The following is a 25,479-nucleotide window of genomic DNA, read 5'->3' on the forward strand; positions in this document are numbered from 1 at the left end:
ATGTGCAATGCAATACTGGGGAATAACCTTAAATTGTGTCAGACTTGGACTGGAAATCAACACAACACAGAGATGATTTAAAAAGTCAATCCAATTTTATTATCAGAATAACAAATGGGCTGCATAAACTTTACATCACTTGTTCCTTCAACCAGTAGTCCCTCCACAAGATTGCAAACGTACACAAAAATTACACAAGAATGATTTTTTTCCATGATTATTGTGCAGCGGCCTCTTTCTTGGGTTTTGACCTCAACTTATAAAGTCCAATAACTCCAAACAGGGATCCATAAACAGCAAACACAACCTGCAATGGAACAAAAGTACATGACTATATAGTATTCTGACAAATGAAAAGAACAAAGAAGAGCCTAATTATTATAGAATTGTTTTTAGATTGTAAGTCCCGATGCTCAACTACTGGTTTACTCCTAGGTTAGCCAAATTAGCACTCGGAATGTCTGTAGCCTAAGTAACACTCTGGTTAGCCTGAGAGTAATAAGCTTTCTTATTTAGCGAAGGGTTATACAGTCAATTCTCTATAAGCAGGCAACACTGTAAGGTAGAGATATCTCTAAGGTGGACAGCTAGAATTTGTAACAAGGGTATCCACTTTAGAGAGACTCAGGGCCCAATCCTCTGGACCAAAATGTCCAGAAATTACAGTACAGTACAAAATCAAATGGAACAAAAAGTTTATGAAAAGTTCTTTTCAAAACTTTTGGTCAATAATTTCTGGAGGTTGTCCTTTTTCCTGGAAGTTCAGAAATATTTACAGAAATTTTCTGTCCCATTTGGTATTTCCACTCAGATTCATTTCTCTAGCTGCCAGATACAGCAGAGTCCACATCAAGAACTAAAAGATCATTACAAGCATAGTGATCTTTGTTTCACATGACTAAAAATTATTTTCTTGTCTGTCGAGTTCTTGGTAGAGAAATTCATACATTTCTCTTGTAAAGTGAAAATAAATCTTATAAGCAAATATCTTGAAAGATTGAGCTCAAAGTAATCATAAATATGGGTAAGTTTACTTCTACTCATAAAGTAGCTAACCAGCAATAATAATATTACGGGGTATGTCACCTTTGGACTACAAGATTGTCAGTTAACTTGAAATCATATGGGAGTAACAAAAAAGAGTGGGCCCACAAACCCACTATTTTTACTGGTATAGCCTGGTGAAAAACACCATTCTTTTGACACGTGAAAATTCTGGAAATTCAAACCAGAATTTTTGGTTAAGCGGATCACAACCTCAGAGTTGACTGTAATTATATCAAGTTGCTCACTGGCTCACAGGGCTTGCTGGCTCATCAGTGACATCAATCCTTGAGTTAATTGCCAGCTCATACTGAGGACCTCTCAGGGGAGGTCCATGTTCCCTTGTTCCCAACAAAATTTTCCTTGTGAATCCCTAAAAGAGGCCATTGTTTCCGTGTTCCCAGATTTATTTTCCTTTTTTCCCATGTTCCCAAAAAGTTGATATTCCCTAAAACCCCCAGGGGAGCCTCCATGCTGCTAAACTTTGCTAAATCTTGTATCCCGTTCTTTTAATCCCGAATCTCGCTTCCTTATTCTCCAAAATTCTCCAATTCCGGCCTTATAATACAAGTATCTCAAATCCTGCATCTCAAAAAGTGGCCCTCGACTCATATTTTGGAGTCACTAATCTCGCACACAGCCACACACTACAATGCAATATCAGTATTGACAGTATAAATATGTGCCAGATAACATTATAAAAAATTCAGACCACGAAGCTACTTACATTACGTCTACCAGCAATAGTTTGGGTGTTAAAGTAATATTGCCATCCTGTTAAACCAAGCTCCTCTGCCGTTGGATGATCAGCCATTTGTCGCGTCATGCGCCTGGACAACGGAACACGCAAACTCCTCCATAAAACACCGCTCATTGTGCTATTCCTTGAATGAGAGAACGTAAAAATTATTCCGATTAACTTATTACTAATACATTAGTCTGTTTAAATGATTTCCGAAAAAGAAACATCCTTTCCTGCGAGTAAAACAACTCGTACCTTCTGCAATCCCTCGCCAGTCAAATCCAAAATGGCGGACAGAAAAGTTCCGAAGCGGGAGAAACCGCTGGCCAGGTTAGCGAGCAACCGCTGACAACTGGAGGCTGCAAAAAAACACTCGCGGGTTTATACTCGCGGGACTCGCGGGATTGCTCGCATTAAACTCGCAATCTCCTTCTCGGGCGAAATTTATTTTCGGAGGGTTCGACGACATTGTTCATTGTTCGCGAATGGATATTTACGAAGTCAATAAAGAATAGTTCAGCGCAGTGAAAAAGCCTTGTAGTCTTTCAAATCGCGCAATTTTAGGTGTACCAAACAGTCACTAGTCTAGTCTGTGTACAGCCGTCCCGCTTCGCTAAAAAAAAATCACGGATTTTTTTTTTTTGAAAGGTGCGGGACGGCTGTACACAGGCTATAAACAGTCACGCGCACGCATCAAGAATAAGGAAACTAAAAGAGAGAGAGTTTCGTGACCAGTCTGAACATTGCGTGACACGCCTTCTAACAAGTTATTACAATTTCCGGTATTCTAACTCGGACATGAAAACATATGGAACTTCAAGATTATTTAATAGCAAGCAGTTCCACTTAAAAATATAGTGTATGAAAATCCTTAGGTTAGATCTTTGTTGATTTGATTGCTACTTATCATCGCTGTTTATTGCGAGACGGGTTTTTAGAAAACAGAAAAGTGTTAGCGACAACACCGGAGACTCGTGTGGCACGCATCTACGCTAAAACGATTGACAAGCATTTTATCCTGAAAACAGTTTCAAATGATAAAATTTCTTATAAAGGCTGTTATTGTTGTAACATATACCAGAACCAATTATGATGTTCTGTGACCAACTAAAAATATAAGATTGTGGCGCATAAACGAATATCCCTCACATTGGAAATTTAAACATATTTCACGTGCTTGATTTAATTTCTGTTTTTGTTGTGGAAAAATTTCATTTGAAAAGTTCATTACATTAGCTCTGATGCACATGTCACTTCCACTAACGACCCCATTAACCAAGAAAATCAATCTCCCTTTGTGACACCGACAAAAAAACATAGATAACAAACTCCAGCGAGTTTTAAATTCATTTCAACCCTGCTCGCTATCAAGGTGTGTCTAGCACTGAACTGCGTTAAGTTTCTTCTTGAGCTCGAAGTTTTTTCGTAATTACTTTCTCGCACGATCAAAATGTCGTCGGGGAAAGCCAAATCGAAAAAAGGCGGACAGAAAAAGAAGGTGCAACGCGCGACCTCCAACGTGTTCGCGATGTTCGACCAAACGCAGATTCACGAGTTTAAAGAGGCATTCAACGTGATCGATCAGGATAGAGATGGAATCATCAGCGCCAAAGACCTGACAGAGATGTTCAACTCCCTGGGCAGGCCCCAGAAGGACGACTACATCGAGGACATGCTGGGCGAGGCGACCGGAACGGTCAATTTCACCATGTTTATGACGCTGTTCTCGGAGAATATGCACGGGACTGATCCCGAAGACATGATCAAGAGCGCATTCACGACTTTCGATCCCGATGGAACTGGAGTCATCAACGAGGATAGAATGCGACCGCTGTTGATGAAACTTGGGGACAGGTAGGCTCATAGAGAGAGATTTTTTCTAGCTGTGCTACGTTTTTATAGGAGAGCTGCTTCTGATTTGCGTTAAGTGTTATGTTTGGCGCTAGTTTTCGCAAACGTAGCAACAGACTGCGGCTAAAAATTGAACTGGGGCCTTGGGGTGGAAAGGGATGCTGTGAGACTTTAAAGCAGCTGTGACAATGCATCATTCAAAATGCGCAGCAAGATCTAAAGAGGTCGAGCTTCTGGCGAACATTATTGTTATGAAACCCCGTGTTGGAAAATTCTTACAAAGCGGAACAGACTCCTTACCGTAAGGAGTCTGTTCCGCTTTGTAAGAATTTTCCAACACGGGGTTCATAGTAATAACTATCATGAACTATGCGGAGATTCTGTCTTGATGAACAACCAGGTTCTCAGAGCTTACATTGAAAGATATGTATGCCAGTATGTACGAAGAATTAATGTTTGGATCTAAAGAATATGAACAGGTTAGAATTATAAACATAGTCCAGTCGGGTCTTCAAAATATCAATACATTCAGACAACATTGCTATGACACCCGGGTATGACAATAGCGCAAGACTGTGTACCGCTTACTTGTTCAGAGGGTGGTCTGGTTCTAACTAGACTAGCCAACGTATCGTTCTGTTTCAGTGACATTGCTTGAGCGAATCGAATATGCCCTGAGAATTGATAGTAGCATAGCAAAGGAAAACAGATTTTGTTTACCAATTGTTTAATCAAACACGCCGGAAAAATACTACGAGACAGATAGAGATCGCTTGAATTATTTCATCACTCAATTTCCAAATTAGATTTTTAATATCGCCCCCCAATGTTGAACAAGTAGACTAGCAACATTTTCGCTACTTTATATAGATTTCTTTATTTTCCTTAATAGAAGTCTAGTATTTTTTAACGAATCAAATCCTTAAAATCTACCCTCTTTTTTAATATTTTTTTAAGTCTAATACAGACAAAACAAATCACAGAAACACCGCAGAGGTCAAACAGAGGTCATTAATGCAGTTTTAATGCTGTTCCAAAAATCGAGACCTTACTTTAGAAAAAGCGATTGGACACTTGTGCATTCTTCAGTCTACCTTTAAAGTGATTACATTCATGGGCATTTTGTTGTGATCAACTCTCGTGAAGTTCTCTATCCATCCCAGATAACTGGTTTCTGTTACGTTTTCATTTTGGTGAAAACTGTCAATACGACAATGCGAAGGTCAGAGTTGACAACAGATAATTATTGTTGTATTTATCTAAATATCTGGCCGTGAAGGGCAGTCATGCAAAGACGTGACGTTTGAAAATTCCAAAAATTGAATTGAAAGTGAGAGTTGAACCGCGAGAGAAACGGCGCGACGCGCCAATACAGTCACGTGACCGCTATCCTCGACCACGTATCCAGACCTCTTGAAGGTTCACCCGGCCAAATGAAAGTTAATTGCAGTTTGTCTTATTATATAATTGCTTTTCTCGTCATTTTTTCCAGGTTTTCAGAGGAAGAATGCGATGAAATGTTTCATTTTGCGAATGCTGACGACGACGGCAATTTCAACTACCTGGAATTCACCAAAACCATAAAGCACGGTGACAAGGATGAATAAGGAGTGCTAGAAAGGGAGAACTTTATCATTTCAAGGAACAGAACTTTTCGTAAATAGCTAGCCTGGAATTTTCATTTTATTGTGTTGCAATATAATGTGTTTTGATAATTGACTTAAATGATTAAACTGATTATTTCGTTTATCTATAAAAGAGTTTTCACGATATATATTTTTTTAAAGTTTCATCAAATGCCTGAAACAGACTTTTCTCAGTGGTGACGGCCTCTCTTAAAGAAGTGAGTGACCCATGAGAAAATTCTGTTCTATCAGGCTGGAGGGAAGAAAGTAGAAATTGAACTAACTCAATCATGCCTACATTAAGGTTTTGAAAATACAGGGTATACCAGCTTATTGTTAGTTATTTGCGGGAATTAATTTTCGTGATTTCCCGCGAAAAAAAGTTAACGCGAAAATTAACCACGCGAACATTTAATACCCTGTCAACAGTCAGTTTACATGATTGTAACGTGTCCTTTGTCCTCACCCTGCACACTTCGTGTTATGCTTTAATTTCTTTCTCCCAATCATTCAAAAGAGAGGGATAGTTTTTTTTTTTTTTTTTTTTTTTTTTTTTTAAAAAAGGACGTATCGTAAATGCTGACTTGCAATTGTATAACGTTTTGTCGCAAACCGTGACAACATGCCAACCTGTTTTTATGATTTTGTTCAATGTCGTTGTAAAATATTGCTATGCTATGTAAAGTTAAAATCTGTACGCCGTTTTGTGAGACTTACTGTATGTTTGTGGATGTGATTCAACAATTGGAAACTTTTTCGCAAAATTTAGTTCCTTTCAACACGCTCTTTTTTTCAAATCGCGAAATTTAAGTCTCGCAAAATTTGGCCAGTTCCATTCCCGCGAAAATAAGTAAACAATTTACCCGGGAATTTAACATGGAGCGGAGTCCTTTGGCTAGTGTACAAACGCTGTATTTTCAAAATACAAGCATTGCACCCATTTGCACCCAAGCATTGTACCATTCATTCCGTCATGGTAAACAAATATTGAGAAATTTATATAAAAATTATCAATATATTGCTAGTTTAATACAGCAACAAGTTCTCAGAACCATAATTGAAAGAACCCGCCGTTATCAGTAAAGAGAGTTGATCATTCGATCTTTGGTCTGAAAATTTTTAAGAAGAGGGCGTTGGCGATAAATCAACCGTAACTAAATGGCAAGAGAGATAACAGAAACTACTGTCACAACTGAATGAATCTGTGTTGTGAAAAGATGTCGCTAGTTCCAAATGGATTTGCTGGGATTTGGTCAAACAAATCGGCATTTTCCTCAAATCGTAGTAATGTTACTTTGTTATTGCCAACGAAATATTCCTAGCTGCAAAATTAGCTGTAAATAAAACGACAGATTTTCAAGGGTTTGATCACTGGGCTAAACACTAACACAAGAACCAAAAATCTCTGCGCATCAGTTTTGGTTTTGTCTTTGGCACAGAAATTTTTCCTCTTTTCTAGATGTAACCCAGATACTAGCAGAAGTTAAGTCTTTTATTTTGTCGCCGTGATTTCGTGCGAAAAGGATTTTGTGGACAGGTTCCAATGTGATCACATTTACCTAATAAGGTCAAGAGCATTGTAATGGGTTCACAAAAGCGCGCTATGATACCCGGCGATTTAAAATCTGTAAACATTCTGCCGGCGGAGTGCATAGTGGCATAATCTTTTTGCGTTGGGCAAACAGAGCGCGCGGAGAAAAAAAAAGCGAAACTCCAAAATGTCCGGTAAAACGAAAGCAAAAAAATCCGGCACGAAGAAGAAGGCCCAGCGTGCCACTTCTAACGTGTTCGCCATGTTCGATCAGCAACAGATCCAGGAGTTTAAAGAAGCGTTCAGCATGATCGACCAAGACCGCGATGGGTTTATCAAAGACACAGATCTGAAGGACATGTTCAACTCGCTGGGAAAGGAAGAGTCGAACGACTACATAGACGACATGTTGAATGAAGCGTCTGGCCCACTTAACTTCACCATGTTCTTGACCCTGATGGGTGAGAAGCTGAATGGGACCGACCCTGAAGACATGATCAGGAACGCTTTCGGCTCATTTGACGCGGATGGCAAGGGGATACTGAACGAGGACAAGCTTCGACCCTTGTTGATGGGAATGGGTGACAGGTAAGGCAGTTAGCACTTCAAAGAAATTGTCCAATCACAGTTACAATTTAAATTAAACTCTGAGAAATTGCGATGGCCTTGCAGATCTGGGATCAAGCCTGGCCAGTCCTTGGGTTTAATGCAAGACACTTCACTAAAAGCTATAATCGCGATTAAAAACGAATTGCAACTGAACCTATGTTACTTGCCAAAAAGGACAGTGCAATCTTAATTTCAGTTACGTCTGCCTTTGCTCAATGTTCGAGGAACGAGCGCGACAAAATTCGCGAACACACGAAGCACGCGCGTTTCCGGAGCCTCGCGTTTATAAGGATTCTTGGATCAATAAGAAAATTAGAATCTGCTTGATGAATTTTAATTCCAAGCCCTGTTTAACTATGGTTTTATTAAAAGGGAAGACGGCGCTCCTGAGAGATTCATCAACAAAAACAAATAATAACTCTACTGGATAGAAATATATAAGTGTTTAATTTGTGTTTTGAAGTTTGGCCATGATTTTTTATTGATATAGCTTCGACAAAGTGGTGTTTGGAACCAAAATGTATACTGTTTAAAGTACTCAGAACAACGAAAACTCGACAACATTTTCGTGCAAAAATAAATGACGTGAAAGTAACTTGACATGAAATAAAGAATTTCAAATGTTTCAAATACGACGATTTACAAAGGTCACACCTCAGGAAGCTTATAAGGATAGTAAATCAGCGACCTGGTGTTTTTAGATTGTCTAAATATGTTGAGTAGAACTCCAAAATCAGGTTTACCTATTGCTAAAAGCATCGCCGTTTGTGTCGAAGAAAAACACAAATATTGTTTTCGCGAGTCGATATTTCTCATAAAACGTTTTTAAAGCCCGTGTTTTTCAACAGACAACTCACGCAAAAGTTTTGCTCACAGCAAGAAGCCTCTGCGTGACATTATCTTTATTTCTGCTGCACAACAGAGAAGCCTTTTGTTCGGTCAAATTAAAACCTCTCTGTGCCTAATAGAGAAACCGCAAGAATAAAAGCTCGCTGTCAACTAGGTGCATCCTTTTGCTTTTATTCTACTTTCAAGTGTGGACTGGAATGATTCTTGCTCCGGAACAAATTCACGGAGAAGCCATGAACAGACTCAATGATCTCAATGGGCTGGCGTTAATTCGATAATTATCTTCGCACTAGTTGATAATTTAATCCGGTTACGCGTCATTACTTTTAAATAAAACAATTATCAGCACGAGTTACTGTTAAATATGTCTGTGACTTTATAGCTAGCTATCATAGTTTGTCTTTCAGGGTAATATCGTAGTTACTTCACAGTTCTAAGAAGACAGGATATTTATGACCATTTATGGGCCTACTGAAGAAGACCCAATATTATTGAAATTACTTTTGAGAAAGCACTGAAATTTGAATAGGAAAAACAGTAGCCCAAGCGAAAATATTCAATATATCTTTATTCAATATAGCTTTGAAGCTTTTTAGTTAAGTTTAAGTGTTATCCTAGCAACATACGTTTTCGTGTCTTTGGAACACTTGCCAAAAATTTCATCAATATCTTAAGTATTTCGTCCCATAGCCTTTTTTTTTCTTCGGTGTTTTTTTTTTTGAATTTTGGGAAATTTTTTTTTTTGTTCTCCGAAAAAGGGGTTGGGGGGGGGGGGGGGAATGTACCACGTTGCGTTACAAATCCATGACTGTCACGTTTTCTTGTAGGTTCACTGACGATGAGTGTGAAGAGATGTTTCGTTTAGCAAACGCCGATGATGATGGAAATTTCAACTACTTGGAGTTTGTAAAAACGATCAAACATGGTGCCAAGGATGACTAATAAGGAAACACCAACATTTTTTTTTTCTGCGGCAGTTTACAGTTGCACGCAGACTTACAGAACTTTTAAACTACTATTTTATCATGTTTATAAATGTTATTTCTTAGCTGTGCGACAGAGCAGTTGGAAAAGAGGCGAGGATGTACGGAATAGAAAACTTGTACGAAATGAAAATAATAAATAAAACTTGCAGCGTTGTAAGAGCTGCCACGCCGTGTTCAACTCTTCAGGGGTTGGGTGGGGTTAGTATCGTCTCCTGGAATTGACATGAGCCCACGATTTTTGTCATAGGTTGCTAAGCAACCAGTGACCTGACCGTATGTTGCAGTGCTGACCACGTGACAACCCGCGTACTCTTTGTATTCCTGCGTACCATTGAGAAGGATGCAAGCAGTCTTTTTTTTTGCTTTGAAGTCCGTGGGGACGAACGCAAAAGCGAGTGTGCACGATCGGTACGAGTGGCGAAGGCGCGAGCTGCGAGCAGCGCGGCCGCTACGAGTAGCGCGCGTGGGCACCGCGCTCGCTCGCTATTTCACGTTCGTCCCGCTATTCTTGTAACGAACGAACGAATGAATGAACGAATGAACGGAATGAATGAATGAAAAAATGAAAAAAAAATTGTTAGTGTCAATGGTATTTAGCTTAAAAAAACTAATTGGGGACACTATCAGGAGCCCATTACGTAATGGGCTCCTGACACTATTTGTCCTATTTATATACATAATTAGACTCTCTGAAAGGAGTTTTTCCGGTAGAGTGCAAAGCAGCGATCGTAGGGGCGCCAGCAAACCATAGGTTTTATGAACAAGTTGTTCACGAGAAATGCTTTTTAACTCTGGCTTGGGCTGTTTTATGGAGGAGAGTTTCTGTGGGGGTTCCCCCGCGTTTTTTTTTTTTTTGGGGGGGGTTTTAAAAAATTTTTAAAAATTTAATTGCGTTGTACCTACATCACAGACGGAATCCCAATTCCAAATTAATTAAGTAGTGCTTCAGTCTAGTCATGCGCATGTAATCAGAAAAATAAACGGTTTGGTATCAAATATCGTGTCTAAAAGTACTCAAAAGTGATTGATAGTGAAAGGAAGAAAGCATAAAAACGAGACTGTTGACAAACAACAGGCAAAAAACACTGAAAAGTGAAAATTGAGATAGACGACAAAAATGCGAAAGCGTGAAAAACTAAACAATTACTTTTAAATTGAAGAATCCGGCTGAATGAATTATCGTTCGCGAGGCAATTATTATAGTGTATGTCAAACGCATTCGGGGGTCAGCTAAAAACAGATATTATATACTCTTATAAATAACCATGTCTATTTCGACCACACCTGCCTAAAAGCATCGCCAATTAACTTCAATTTACTACTTTCTTGAAAAGAAACCGTGCATACTAAGAATACCACATAGTAAAACTCTCTAGGAATAACGATATAAAATCCAAAACAAGTCCTATTAAAAGTCGCTCTGAGCATTTCTCTAACAATGTAAAATACAAAACAAGCTCTGATCTACATCAGGGGCTTATAATCGGAAAAGTTATATCTTTCTTAAAGAATTATAACTAATATTCGACCAGGGCTTTTACTTCGGGAAGATTTTAATTTTGTGTCTTAGATCTGAGAGCTTTTTTAAATTTATTCTTGTTTTGGGGAAGGAAGGGGTATATAGTTCCAAATTTTACAGTACAAAAAATTTCGTGCCTACATGAGTATAACTGGAAGTATTGTTTCAATTTTTTTCTGTATTTGTCATTAGTATAAGCTCAGTGATTGGTTCTCACATTGGTTTTCGGGGGAGAGGGGGCAGGGGGCTTATTTTCCGAGGTTTACAGTACAAGATATTTCGTGCAAACATGAGTATAATTGAAGTATTGTTTTAATTTTTTTTTATTTTTTTCTGTATCGGTCATTAATAGAAGCTCAGCGATTGGTCCTTCCATTGATTTCTGTCAGCCCAGAATAGAACACAATCGCGCGCGCCGGGACGATTTCAATCCCTTGATTTTTGGCTTAAAAATGCATAAAATTGAAGGTTTTGGACTGCAATCCTTTCGAGTTTATTACTAAAACAATTAGACTACTCGGGCTCGTCGGGGTACTCTAATTGTTTTCACTTCAAGTGCATTCAGCTGCAAAAACAACATTGGATAAATAATTTGGCCTACGGAAATCATATGCCGCCCTGTAAGCTCCTATAGTATCCGTAAGCTCCCATAGTATCTGCAACGCTTTCCTGCACGAAACAGAAGCCGGCGATGCGATTGATGTCTTTTCGGAAGATTATCCATCTTCATTTATTCATATTTCGCTTTTGGAATTGTACTGAGCGAGGCTTTGGCCACAACCAAATAGCAAAACAAATTGGTTCATAAATTCCTCCTTGGATTAAAATTAAACTGTTATGCAAATTATTCACAGACCTGAGGGTAATTGCTGTCCGCCGAGTGTCTTTATCACACTTGTGTTTGCACCTGGTTTTTCTTAACGAGTTTCGCCAAAACATTTCAAGTCGCACTCAGTGAGAGACGCAGTTGGGAGCACGTTCAGAAATACCAAAGCTATAAATCTTTTAGAGGCAGCTAGAAGCATGTTTTCGTGCTGTTGCAGCAAAAACAGGTGTATTGTAAAACGCCATTCATTGCGTATAATCTGACGGACTTTGGGGCGAGTTTATCCGAGTACTCGAGTTTCATTCTACAAGCTCCTCTCCATTTGCCGGCTTCAATTCAAAGGGCGACTGAACAAGGTAAGGTAACATCTCGATTTTGTTCAAATATAAGGAGTGTTGAGATTAACTTCTAACTTCAACTAAAAGGCGTACGTTTTAGGGAAAATCGGAACTGACGCAATTATCCCGATCAACCCACTTCCATCGAGCAATCTTGAAACAGTCAAATCAATACATAATTCAAATGTGGTAAAAAAGATTCACAAAACTGTCTCAGGGCGTTTTTAATTACAAGAATTTGTTCCGAAGCACCGAAACACGGTTGCGCTATTACAGAACGAGTCGGGTCGGAAAAGTTTCTCTCGCTGTCTTGTACGCGAAAAATTAAGTTGATTCTCATACGAAATCTTCACGCCGAATTGAATTTAAAACATGTTACACCTTCGCGAAGGCTCAAAGGCTCAACTTTTGTTATTTCAGTGCAAAATGACGAGCCGTGTTTGATTACGAAATTGTAACAAAAGGCTCGGTGTTTTTCAATAAAAGAAAAACTACACCTTCTGTTTTTCTAAGGCAGCTGCGAAAGACCAACAAATATCAAAGCATGTTTCTACTTTTATTAATTTTCAGTCGAAACTCTACTAAGAAAATAAACACGATTGCTGAATGTAATAAACTACAAATTGTTTTCGCTTTTCATAATGATTTTCATTGCAGATGTACTCAAATTAATTAGTTTTAACGACTTCAGTTCATCAGCTCTTACAGATTTTAGTTTCAAGCAGTTTGAACAGCGTTGACAAATGACAAATGTTTTGGTTCTTTGATAACGTTTGTGCCACTATGCAATTTCGTTCACGGGGGGATTTTAGCCTCTTTTTGCTCTCTCTTCTGCGTGTCTCCAGGCTCCGCGTGCTTACTTTTCACCTCTCCTCATTTTCCAGCCCGTTCGAAACACGAAAGAGGCCTCTGCGGAGAAGAGAGCTCTTTTTGTAAAATACAAAGAGTTTTACTTATGTTATATTATTTTGGCCGGTCTTAAGTTATTAGTATCCTCGGATAGCCCAAAAAAATCTTGAAAAGAAAAGACTTGAAATTTTTAGCTTAGCAAATTTTTATCACGTTTTGTGGTTGGCAGTCTGGGTGATACAAACCAAATTTACATCACAACTACCTTGGGGTCAGTTGTAGGCAGAAATTTAACTTGTTTCCAAATTAAAAAGATAATAAAAGGGCGAAAGTGACGACAACCTTTAAAATGGAAAAGAGTTTATCTGATAAATTATGAAATGATGTTTTTACCGTGTCATGTCATTGTAATGTCTGTTTTGTCGTGTTTTTAATTTATTTAACTGACATCTAGCCATTTTCACTGGAAACGTAATGAAAATATGAAATGGCCCGACGATTTAAGTGACAAATCATGCCAGAACCGAATAATTCTGGCTGGCAATTTAGCACGAGAGACAAATAACATAAATTGTTGTTGTGACAGCTGGATTCGAACCTCTTTACTCGTTTTTTTTTTTTTTTTTTTTTTTTTTTGGATTTCTAATCGGAACCCTCAGTCACTCAGTTCTCATAAGTGATTTACAGAGAATTTCTCATCACAGTATCTACTGTTTGAAGAAACTGTGGGATTACTTTGCAAAACAAGCTACAAAAGCTACAAAATAGAGCAGCCCGTGTTTTGACCTTCTCAAGCTATGACGCGCACGCTGGTGATTTATTCGACATTCTAGCATGAAAAATCTAGCTCGCCAGCAGCAAATTCAAAGAGCCATGATGGTTTTCAGGTCTCTGCACGGGTTGGCTCCAGACTATTTATTCTCTAATTTTGAAAAGCGAGAATTTGCGTACAACCTAAGGGACTCTGAAAGCAAACTCAATGCTCCATTACCACGCACTAACTATTACAAAAAAAAGCTTTACCTAAAGAAGCGCCATCTTATGGATCAGTTTTCCTATCAACGTAAGACAAGCAGAATCTCTAAATTTGAAAAACGAGAACTGAATTAAACCACGTACGGGACTCTGAAAACAAACTCAATGCTTCATTATCGCGCACTAACTTTTACAGAAAGCTTTACCTATAGTGGCGCCATCTTAATAATATGGAACAGTCTTCCTATCTGAACGTAAGACAGGCAGGGTCCCTTAGGCAATTTAAAGATCTATTTGAACAAGTACTCTAGGGCACGGCATTCGAGGAAAGAAGCTTTGTACACTTTGTTTTACATTTTTTTTCTCTGTATAGCTTATAGTTAGATTATTATTATGAAGTAAGTCAGTAAAATGTGTTGTAATTTGTTCAGTTAGCTGATGATTTGACCGTGTTCAGAAGGGCGCATTCTTTTGGGGCTATTCCGGAGATGGAATACTCGGAATAGACGGCGATCGCGTTCTTTTGCGATCTATTCCGTTTTCGGAATGAATGGAATACCATTCTGTTAATTCTGCTCCCGATGGCAGAATGAACGGAATGAACGGAATACGGTTTACTCGGAATTATATACAGAATATGCATTCTTTTAGGATAGTTTTGGCGGTAAATCATACGCGGCCGGCCTCCGCAAGCAGCCCCAGATCGTTCGCAACTCGCGCGTGCGAGTTTTGTATATAGCCAACTGTTCTGCCTCCTGCCAGTTGGGATTTTTAACCTTGTTATGTTCATTTATTTATTGGGAGGCGCGGTGGCCTAATGGTTAGCGCGCTCGACTCCGAGTCGAACGGCCCGGGTTCGAGGCCTGGCCGGGGCGCTGCGTTGTGTTCTTGGGCAAGACACTTTATTCTCACAGTGCCTCTCTCCACCCAGGTGTATAAATGGGTACCGGCGAATTTACTGCTGGGGGTAACCCTGCGATGGACTAGCATCCCATCCAGGGGGGAGTAGCAATACTCCTAGTCGCTTAATGCTACGGAAACCGGGATAAGCTCCGGCTGTATGGCCCTCATGGCTCGGAGACAGACTTTACTTTACTTATGTTCATTTATAAATTATTTGTTTCCTCTGTTTCAGTGGCATGCCTGTAAACTAGCTATCTCGTTGAGATATGAAGCTAAGTGCATGACCACTATAAACACATATTTATTTATTTTTTTATATATTATTTTATTTAGATACAATACTTCTCAGGTCACCTGCACCACTAGTATTTCGTTTTCAGGATATGCATTCGTTTGGGAAATGATAGCCCGTGTATTCCGCCAGAATGACAATAGCCAGAGTAGTCCCAAAAGAATGCACCCTAAACCCTAAATAAAGATTATCCATCCCTCCATCCATCAATACATTTTCAGCAGATAGGTGACGAGAAGAAAGATAATCATCAATAGAAGAAAATTCTCAGAACAAGCATTTTTATAGAAATGTGCGGATTAGAATATCAAAAAATTCGTAAAAACAGGAGAAAGTGTTTTGAACTTAAATTTCAGACTCCCAGCAATGAGATGCGACATTCGACCACAAGTAGCGTTTTCATTAATTTAACTTCGGAGCGATTAATTTCATCCCTGAGCCGATCCTCCAGTCGTTATTATTTATTCATGCTAACTTGATTGAATCTCTCAGGGATTTCTCCCACGTTAATTAGTGTAATTGTAAAAATAGACTTGGATTAAAATACAGAATGAAAAAAAAAAAAATGAAATTAATTTAAAATGTTTAATTTAATCATTACATCTGCCGAAACATGTTTGTAAAACTCAAGAGTGTCGTGTTCTTCTTGAAATTTATATCTTCACTGCTATGCTGTTATCTAGACATTTTTGAAAAATGTCACAATGAAGTCATAACTCTGGCAAATCCCAGAGGACACAGACAATCCAGCAAACTAATAAAAACTCGAAGCAAATACATGTGGCCAGGACAAAGCGCGGGAAAACAGTGTGCGAACAAGTCACGATTGGTTTTTGATTGGTTGAGGACGTGTTGCGAGAGTTTTAAACCAATCACTAAGCGCAGTAATGCAAAGCCAAAGGAAACGCGAATTACTTGCGACACTCAACTGAAAACCGTTCTACTACACTTTGTGATTGGTTTAAAAAATTCGCGCCACTTTCTCAACCAATCAAAAGTAAAACCAAAACCAAAGCCAATCGTGACTCGCTCATACACGTTTTCCCGCGCTTCGTGCCGGCTTCGTGTATTTACTTCGAGTTTTGATTGGAACACTAGATTGTCCATGTCCTTTGTCATTGGCCAGAGTGATTACTGTCTTTTTGGCTTTATGACATTCAGTTGAAAACCGCTCTACTGTGTAACCAGTGACCAGTGAACTGATGTCGATTGATCATACTGAGTTAGAAGCGAACGGTGTGAAAAGGCAGAGGTTTAGTATCAGCAGTAAAATATTGGAAACTAGAAACCTGCTGTGGCAAAGGAGAATAAAAAAGATTCAGTTTGTGATATTTGTCTTTGTTTTTCGCTGCACGACACTAAAGTTTTTCGCCATTGGTTGTGGCAAAGGGTAAAAAAACCCTTAAGCACCTATTCGATTCCCCGCATTCAGGGTGCGTTAAAAAACCTTGTCGTGACATTTATTTTTTTTTACAAGTTCCGATTCATCGAGCTGTCATTGCAACAACAAAAGGCAATAATCAAAGAAAAACACACCTCTAAAAATAATAATTACAAAAGCTAACATATCCAAAAGGCTAGCTAGTAGCTTATCGGAAGGAGAATTTTTTTTAATTAGAAATAGTCATTAACCGAATTTTAAAACCGCTAGAACAACGTAGAAAATCAGCGAAAATTTTGTTGCCAGGGAATAACAGTGATTTTAGATCTGACCCGATAGAATTTCTTCCGGAGTGTATAAAGGCAAGTGAACTAATATCTGACTATACAAATGACAACAGTGGACAGCTTTAATTACATTATCGGGACAGTTAAATGAAAAGGAAAGCCACATCCTACGGCTCTTACGTAAATCCGTTAAATAGCAAACACTACTGTGTATTCGATAGCCAATAGAAAATCTACCTTTTGACTAAGAGATGTTTCCCTCTGTGAAGATGTACAAACAGCATATGTCGATCAAATCAATTTTGATCGCTTTTAACCGGAAGAAAATGCTTCTTAGTTTCGTGTACATTATCAGTGGTTTATGGTGCTTTCCTTGGAGTGAATTCTAGATAAATACGGCGGAAAACTGGCGTGAGGCTTTAGTATTATTGCTTTTAATTGAATTGGATTAGACGGTGTTAACTACGGAGTTTTTTTTACATTTTTCACTGTTTACTGAGGGATTTTGACGCAGTTTTTATATTCGTATCGATTTGAGAGCGGTCATGGTAAGTACATTGCATACATTTCTCTTAAACGAGTTATTTTTGAATCTGTGCTTATAAAATAGATTTCTTCCTTCTCTGTTTACTGCGAGGTGTTTAGCTTGCCTGTTACGAATTAAAAAGAGTACTGGGACGCGAAGACCAGAAGCCATTTGCGTGCATTCATGAAGAGTACTGTTCTAAAATATACGTGGAATGAGCGCGGTGCCAAAAATATTTCACGTTATTGTTTCTTATATCCGAAATTTATATATAATTGACAAAGTTTAGTTTAACTTTACTGCAGAAATGGCCGGGCTAGCCTATAAGTAACAGCCGCCTCTGATCAGGGCTCCCAGCCACTTTGGCGATGCCGATACGGAGGTGGCTTTATTTCGCGGGCTAAGAAATGGCCAGTTCCCAAAAATTTATTTTTTATGTCGTGAGAGATTCATCACATGTATCCGCTAGCTCGTTAAATTCGCTCGAGCTCCGAGGTTCTTTGTTTCTAAGTTTGTTACATCGGTGCAAATGACTGTATGTTGCATTGTACATGATATGCGATTCACAACATGAATCACAGTGTTAATTTAAAATTGAAAAATTAAGGCAGCGCAGCGAGAAACGTTAACATAAAAATATAAGGCATGGAAAAAAAATGTTCATTTGTCCAACTGAGAGGACATGTTTACATATGCCTCTGGCAGAATTTTCCTCTTGGGCTAATATTACAGAAATACCGAGATTTATCTCACGAGTAATTACCAAACTCGGATATTAAGGTGGACAGTGATTCCTGTCATTAAAAGCCTCTCGAATTTCAATTGAAAAAGCCGATATTTTCTTATCAAAAACAAATCTTTCACTTTCAGAATTCTTATAACATGCCGCCAACTGAAAAAGGGAGGAAAAACACATCTAACACCTACAAATATTTGTCTTTTCACGCGAGTGATGTCAGCTCTTTATGACAACATGTCATTAGATTTCCTTTTTTTGTCCATTACAGACCCATTATTTTAAACGATTTTTTTGAGGAAGAGAAGGGCTGACAGTTAAGAGTTTCCATCTAAAATTTATTTTCGGGCTTAGGTGGTGATATCAGAATAAAGTTATAATTATGGCAGACTTTCGAATTGCCTCGAGTCAGCTCATAAAAAAATAAATCTTTGCAGGGCAGTACTTTTTTGATGTTTTTAATAAGCAATTGTCATTTTCAAATTTTTTGGTACAAGCTAGACTGACAGTTTATGTCAAATTTAAAACTTATCAAAATCTCAAATTCACGTGAAAATTTAGCCTGCGTGCAGCAGTTTTTGTTTAGTCACGCGAGGAAATCCGAGACGGCTGCATGCAGAAAAGTGAAAAACATCCGCTTTTATTTTGACGACCACATCGATTTGCAGCCATTTCAAGTCGGAAGCAGTGTTGCTAACACAATGGGAGATGACATCTGTAATAAACGCTGTTTGGACTGATAAAGCAAAGTCGCGACGCCAAAAGGTCAGAGCATTCTCCGTTTTTTTTTTCTGTTTGTTTGTTTTTTTAGAAGGAAAACATAAGTGTGATGATCCCAATGTGTTTTTGCAAAACTGAAATTATTTGTAGTTTCTCGGCAAAACTTCCGAGTTTCCAAATTCCCGGCAATTTCTTATAGACTCCTACTTTAGATACGATTTCCAACAAAAAAAAATGTGCTGATCCTTCCCGACCGAAATAGCTTTTATTAGAGTTACAGTAACTCCCGAGTTGTTTTTTTCGCGCGCTCGCGCCTTTTTTTTTAAAGAGTGGGGTCCCCCCTTTTTAAACAGGATTTTACATTTTGCTTACTTTTTTCTCAGAATAGGATATATTCAACATTTATCTTAGCTCAATCAGTCACCCTGTTTCTATCAGCTATTTATCTGCTTCAAGGTATTTTTTTTAGCATGACCTATTTTAAAAGTTTAATTTAAAAAAATGGCCAAGGAAATTAAAATTGCTATCTGTCGGTAGTCCACAACTAACTACCTAAATTTCAGTACAAGAAAAACATAAAATTGATTCCGTGGTATAGGGTTTCTCGATTGCAAACAGCATGTGAAATCATTCTCGACCTCAGGGCTCTTCCCGCTTTTGCGTCTTGAGGGGCAGTCAAGAAAGCGAAGGTCTGGGATCGAAAATGAACGCCAAACAATTCAAGGAACAAAGCTTCGAAAAGCTTGCAACGTTCGAAATGTTGATTATCTTTAAGCTGAGTTTTCACAAATTGATAAATGGACTAACCATTAGATAAAGCCCACATGGATTACTTTACTATCTTTCTAACTAGATTAGAGAGAAAAGCCGCCAGCATTAACGCTTCAAGCATCACATCGACTTCAAATGCATCGACTTCAATAAAAGAGTTGATCTAAAATACTAAAACCTCTCTTACAATAAATTTAAAGAATACTGCATCGACTCCAAAAATTTATCTTCTTAAACTGAATGGTCTGAATGAGAAAGGGCTCGTTTATATATAATTTATGTCCTTATTGAAACGAATGGACTATAGATGTGCTCAATTTAATTAATGCCCCTGAAATATTGGTGCAAAACATCAAAAGAGAATCTGACGCCAGATCTTCCAAAATGTGACGATTTATCGCTTCAACCCACCTTTGATTAAATATTTATTACTTATCAATGAACACAACGATTAACAAAACATTTTTTTCTCACGGGCAATCACCCTTTCTTTTTTTAATCGAAGTTTTTGACATGCGGTGGTTTTAACGATCAGCAAAAAGCATTTTAATTATTTTCGATCAAAATCAAACTAAGCCACAGTCAATCAAAAGCCCTTTTATCAGATAACAAATTCACGCCTTTCACTTCTAAGCAAGATTTTTTATTTAGCCTAAAACTTTGTCATTTCAGTCCGACAACAGTCCGACAAAGATTTGCTGAGTAACGCATCGAAAACAGTGCCGGGTAATGGATAAGAAATCATAGTACGGAGCAACTGCGCATGCTATAGGAGGGTGAGTTTGAGGTGGAAAGCTTCGCCTGACCCTACATTGATTTCACTGTGATATTGAAGCTACAAACACTTACTAACAAGAAACTCCTCATTTTCGACAACTGGCCATTTTTTTTCGAATAAACCTATCAAAAAACAGCCGAAAATAAGCCGACCCAGTGGGAAATTGGCCAACCCAGTGACGTTTTATCCCTAAAACCCGGTGTAGATAAAGATTCCACTGGGTCTGTTACAGAGGGGTGTTTATAGGAACAAAGCCAGGTCGTCGAGAGGTATCCAGCTACGGGTTTATGGCTTATGTTTAGATAGTATTACGGTTATTAAGAAAGCCTAAGGGAACGTAGGGATGCATGGTCAAAGCTGAACGAATTGAAAGGCTTTTGGAGGAAGCGGTGTAGGAAACGTGGTTGTGGAGAAAGAGGAGAATTGAGGGAGAGAGGACAGGAGTCTAAACTTCCCACTTCCAGTTTATTTTTCTCCCAGTTCCGCCCCTTTATTAATGATTCCCGCCTCTTATCTTTACGCCGCAATTTTGCGCATTTTTTTATTATTATTTTAGGTTTCGGCCATCTTAGGAATCCTGCTTCCCGCATCTCTTTTCTCGCAACTCGAAGACTTCTCGAAGACTTCCCTCGCCTCCTTCAGTCCGGGAATCTCTATTTCCCACCCTCACTCTACAACATCATATCATGATTTGCTCAATTTTTATGAAAACTCTGTCTACAGTGCTTACTTAAAATCGCTTTTTTCCTTAACCTGTAAAAAAGTCACTACAATATACGATACTATAATATATATATACTATAATATAGGCACTATTTCCATCGTTTTCTTTTAGCACTCATTGTTAGATATTGTTACACAGGTTTAATAAAATCACTATATCATAGAAGGTGAGTTTTTTCCCTTCAATTCACAAATAGTTTTTTAATTTCAGACTTTGGACTGATCTGGTAAGCCATCAATGACCATTCGACAGAAGATGACTAACTTCACTGCATCCAACAATCTGAACACCACAGCAACACCTGAAGCAGAAGAACAGTCATTTGACTTCACGCTGAAATTCATTGCCACCTTTCTTTTGATTATTATCATCGTTCTCACACTTCTCGGCAATTCGCTTGTCATCCGGGCATTTGTGGCCTTCCGGAAGTTGCGTAACGTCACCAACTACTTTGTGGTGTCCCTGGCCGTTACGGACATCTTGGTGGCGGTGTTTTCGATGCCGGTATGGGCGGCCTATCTACTGACAGGACCACAATGGAAGTTTTCTTTGTGGTTGATGAAGATCTGGCAGTCGTTTGACATCTTGTGCGGCGTGGCGTCCATTTCGCACCTTCTCCTCATCAGCATCGAACGCTACATCTGCATCTCGACCCCGCTGAGGTACCACAGCGTTGTGACAACGCCCAAGACGCGTGTCGCCATCTGCGCGGCGTGGTCCTTTGCGCTGATCATGACTATCATCAAACTTGTGCTCTGGGGGGAGTCCCGTTCCACGGTTTATCAGCTGGTTGCGTTTTCGCTGTGTTTTGCTGCGCCTGTACTGGTCATGAGCTACGCGTATTTCATGATCTTCCGAGTCTCTCGCACTCAAGCCAAGAAGATGCTGCTGAAGATCGGAGAGAAGACCAAGAGGTTCTGTCTCCCGAAGGAGTTGAAGGCTGCCAAGACACTTGGGGTAGTGATGGGGGCTTTTGTGCTCTGTTGGTTCCCGTTCTTCTTTCTCAATATCTTTAATGCTCTATGCCGGTAAGTCATCAATAAGATAGCATGAAGCAAGTATAAGTTTGTCGCTCCCCTAAAAGACTTGATGCTACTCTATCACAGGTTATTCCTCACTGAGATAGCATTTTAACCAGGTTGTATTCCTGGGTGGGGAAAGACATCTATAGTGAGGGTTAACACACTAACCATTGCAACACCGTGTCTCAGACAATTAGAGCGTAAATAGTGTAAATCCGCCACCGTCATTCGATTCATAATCACATTTACAAAACAAGTCCAAGATCCTAACTTATTTTTAGTAAATACCCTTTAACTAAACTTACCCTCACAGACCGAACAAAAGTCTAGTCAGACGACAAATTAATTTACTTTCAGACTTTTTATCTCTTTCCACTATTAGCACAATTTTAACTTGAAGTTTTCCCCGGGAGCTGGAGGTGCTTGAAAACTCATTTTTTTTTTCTAATTAGCGTGTTTTGTTTTTGGCGATCTTAGTGGGACCTGAGTTGAGCCATTTTAAATTTTTGCACCTTCCCGTCGCCGGTAAGTGTCTAGCGCTTTACGCTCACTTTAAGCTCCACAAAGAACCCCCGAAAAATACCTTTTCTGCATGTTAACACACCCGTGAGATTCTCTGGGATTTAGACAATTGTGTGAACTGGGGGGACTGGGAGAGCTAACTCTGGCCACTAAAAAATTCCCTGTTTTTAGCCAGGCTACAATGGTATATTGTAATTCCTGAGTTTTGATTGGTTAACTTAACAGGCAATGGTATATGAGCACATATACCATTGATCACAAATAAAGTAGCCGATACGCGTCAACGAAAACAGCTGGGGACCTTAAATATTGTAATTCTTTGGGCGTTTTTAATAAAAGAAATGGGGTTTTTTTTTTGAAAACAATTTTGCCAACTCGGCGGTACGTGCCTCGTTGGCTATCTGCCATCTTATATCCAACGCGTGCTCGTGGAATAATTGTAAGGACCAGAATGGCACCAAAAAGTATACAAAAATTGTTCACTTCCCAACGTGTGCTATAACCAACAAAATCACCAACCGACACTGACTGCCCTTGGAGCGGAGTGTGACGCAAGAGCCAGCGAAGTGCGGAATTAATACCAAACCCGTTACTCGAGTGCTTTTGTTTGACAAATCCTGTGCCCCATTTGCTAAACAGAGCCCAAGAAAACAAAAAACAAGGCCGACTTCGTCCCAGGGCCCCGCTCCAAGATGGGGCGGGAGGGAAGGCCTCGTACTGGAAAAATGCGGAGTGAACTTTTCCTTTAAGTATACAGTTCATAGCTTTCAGACACCTTTAAAAAATCAAAACTAAATTCATACTTCTTTGAAATTTCAGTGAATGCCGCATTGACGTAGAAGCAGTGATGGTCGCAAAGGGGCTTCACTACTTCAACTCAGTTCTCAACCCCATCATTTACAGTTTGATGAACCAGCAATTCAAGACTGCCTTTAAACACCTCTTCAAATTCACGTACTCCAACCTAACCGGGAGAGTTCCCTCGCTCACGAAATCAGAACTTGAACGACAGTTGTCGACATCGAGAACTCGGGGCTTCTCTTCACTGAAAAGCAGATCATCCACGCTGGAAAAAAACAACTGTGCAACAACTGAGCTATGCGTCAGTTGCCCAGACAAAACTGCGCACTCCACCAGCTCGTAGATGACTACATTTGCAGCGAAACATTTATGAAAGGGACTCCTTGGCCATCCTGCTCTCACTATTTTGCACATCACTGCCTCACCTAGTACATTCTTAAGTACGAACTGAGAATGTTTTTATGCGATGACTTTCTAGGTGACAGTTCAAAATGGCTGCCTTACTTTGGTAGAGCCCAGTTTCCTCGTGTCTTGTAATACGGAAGCACGAGGCCTGTGATTGGGGAGCCTTGGGAATCAGTTTAGGTCTGGCCGACGGGTATGTGTCAGTTCAGTCCAAAGTCTCATGTTCAAGCTCATCGCGAGGAAATTGTCAAGCCCTGCTTTGGGTTAAAAGCACCTTGTTCTATTCATCGCTGAACATCAAAAAGAGCGGGAAGTTTTAGCGGCAAAGTTCACAGCCATGGAGTGTCACGACAGATGAGGACAAGTAGTTGCTCTTTTGCTGTGGTTGTAAAAAAGAAAAGAAAACCGAAGCAGCAAGAATTACTTTTCACTTGACTTGTCAGATCTCATTAATCCGGAGGTAAACTGCGGACAATTGAAGCCGTTTCTCACGAGGAGACTAAAGGGACGAGGAGACTACGGGAGTCCCGTAGTGAGTTCCTCTGTGTGCGGAATGATCCGCGAATTTCTTGACAAAACCTACGTTCTGTTTTAAGCAGAGAAATACCAACTCGGGACAAATTGAGTAAATTTTAAAACAGTCTTGCCATGCCGAAACAGGAAGAAGGGTTGCGTGACGTCCCAAATAAATTTTTGGAAAGAAGGGGAGGGAAGAAGGTTGGTGGGGATTGAGTACAGAAGAAACCATATGTCTCTGCTACTGCAACAAAATCGCAGATCTCAGAAGCAACGACATTATTCAGGACTCGGGGGGATCCCATAGAAAGGGACGAGGACGCTCGTTGAAAGATTTAAGTTAAACCCCTATAAGGAGACCAATCTAGGCGTGGCTAAAGCTTTTTTACACCCCTATTATAAAAAGATACAACTTTTCGTTCCTGGTAGGTCTAGACCGCTTACACGGCATGACAGTGTTTTTATTACTTCAAGCGCAACTCTAAACGAGAGCTTTAAATATTGGCGTTGTGTCCTGAACACCCTCAGTGGAAGCAAAATCGGTCAAAACCGCTAGCTTCGCAGGTTATAAGACGTCAAGCATCCACGTCCCCTAATTTCAGCAGTAACGACATTATTCTGAGCCCCGCATTTCCTAAAGCCGTCCGGTGTCCACCGCGGTCAAACGACAGAAATATGCAAAAAATAAGAAAAGTACTGTAAAGATAAGGTTTTAATTTTCACAGTGCAAAGTTCGATACATAACCGGTATCCTAAGGGTTTACTAAGTTTTTTGGAGCTTTACTAAAAAAGTTCTACGTGTTTGAAAATAGCAATATGCGGACTTGTCGGCGCCATTTGTCAAAGCACTTTGGTTCGGATGCGAAACATTTAAAAAGTAAAAACACTGGTTTACCTGAGGGAATGGGAGAATGCTTTCACTCAGCAACTATTTTTATCTATCCTTGCTCGTAATAACACTTCAATTTGAACAAAAAACGGCGAAATGGAAAGAAAACCTGCCCGAGACGTTTGACCGCGGTGAACGTTCGGTGTAGCGGTAGGGATGGCGGTGTACCTAGTGTTACTGTTATAAATCATATAAACATGATCTCATAGTTTTGTCAAACCATTTGTATGAAACAATCTGCTGCCGAAACAAAATAACGATGGTGTACATACAAGCTTGCTACTTTGATAATAAATATACGTTTTCATCTCTAACGACTGTAATCGTATCATACCTATAAAGCGTTAAAAATATCTCTTATCAGTCAGTCTAAAATTGAAGTCAAAAAAGAATAAAAAACCGCCACGAACCGTTCAGTTCTTGGATTTTTTTTTTTACAATGATTTAAATAGGGGGAGATTA

General features: G+C 39.3%; 4 protein-coding genes across 6 annotated transcripts; 3 read left to right on the forward strand and 1 right to left on the reverse strand.

The window, feature by feature from the left end:
* Window positions 1-73: 73 nt before the first annotated feature.
* Window positions 74-2,149, reverse strand: LOC144642551 (ATP synthase F(0) complex subunit k, mitochondrial-like). Its single transcript, XM_078501524.1, has 3 exons — window positions 2,042-2,149; window positions 1,772-1,928; window positions 74-307 (listed from the first exon to the last, which is right to left on the reverse strand). Exons 2-3 carry the CDS (start codon window positions 1,916-1,918, stop codon window positions 218-220), a joined length of 237 nt encoding a protein of 78 aa, XP_078357650.1. The 5' UTR covers window positions 1,919-1,928; window positions 2,042-2,149; the 3' UTR covers window positions 74-217.
* A 973-nt stretch (window positions 2,150-3,122) lies between these two features.
* On the forward strand, window positions 3,123-5,395 carry LOC144642550 (myosin regulatory light chain 12B-like). Its single transcript, XM_078501523.1, has 2 exons — window positions 3,123-3,640; window positions 5,130-5,395. Exons 1-2 carry the CDS (start codon window positions 3,237-3,239, stop codon window positions 5,242-5,244), a joined length of 519 nt encoding a protein of 172 aa, XP_078357649.1. The 5' UTR covers window positions 3,123-3,236; the 3' UTR covers window positions 5,245-5,395.
* A 1,492-nt stretch (window positions 5,396-6,887) lies between these two features.
* Window positions 6,888-9,396, forward strand: LOC144642552 (myosin regulatory light polypeptide 9-like). Its single transcript, XM_078501525.1, has 2 exons — window positions 6,888-7,381; window positions 9,079-9,396. Exons 1-2 carry the CDS (start codon window positions 6,981-6,983, stop codon window positions 9,191-9,193), a joined length of 516 nt encoding a protein of 171 aa, XP_078357651.1. The 5' UTR covers window positions 6,888-6,980; the 3' UTR covers window positions 9,194-9,396.
* A 2,303-nt stretch (window positions 9,397-11,699) lies between these two features.
* Window positions 11,700-25,114, forward strand: LOC144642597 (histamine H2 receptor-like). Of its 3 annotated transcripts, none has more exons than XM_078501597.1 (3): window positions 11,700-11,938; window positions 21,073-21,890; window positions 23,226-25,114. In XM_078501597.1, exons 2-3 carry the CDS (start codon window positions 21,100-21,102, stop codon window positions 23,548-23,550), a joined length of 1,116 nt encoding a protein of 371 aa, XP_078357723.1. In that variant the 5' UTR covers window positions 11,700-11,938; window positions 21,073-21,099; the 3' UTR covers window positions 23,551-25,114. The 3 variants fall into 3 exon arrangements, with proteins under 3 accessions (XP_078357723.1, XP_078357724.1, XP_078357725.1); XM_078501598.1 differs by lacking the exon at window positions 11,700-11,938 and adding an exon at window positions 17,005-17,155; XM_078501599.1 differs by lacking the exon at window positions 11,700-11,938 and adding an exon at window positions 20,076-20,136.
* The last annotated feature ends 365 nt before the right edge of the window (window positions 25,115-25,479 follow it).

This window comes from Oculina patagonica, chromosome 2 (genome assembly GCF_052425735.1).
Source record: "Oculina patagonica isolate OP01 chromosome 2, crgOcupat, whole genome shotgun sequence".
In the NCBI taxonomy this organism is placed as follows: domain Eukaryota; kingdom Metazoa; phylum Cnidaria; class Anthozoa; order Scleractinia; family Oculinidae; genus Oculina; species Oculina patagonica.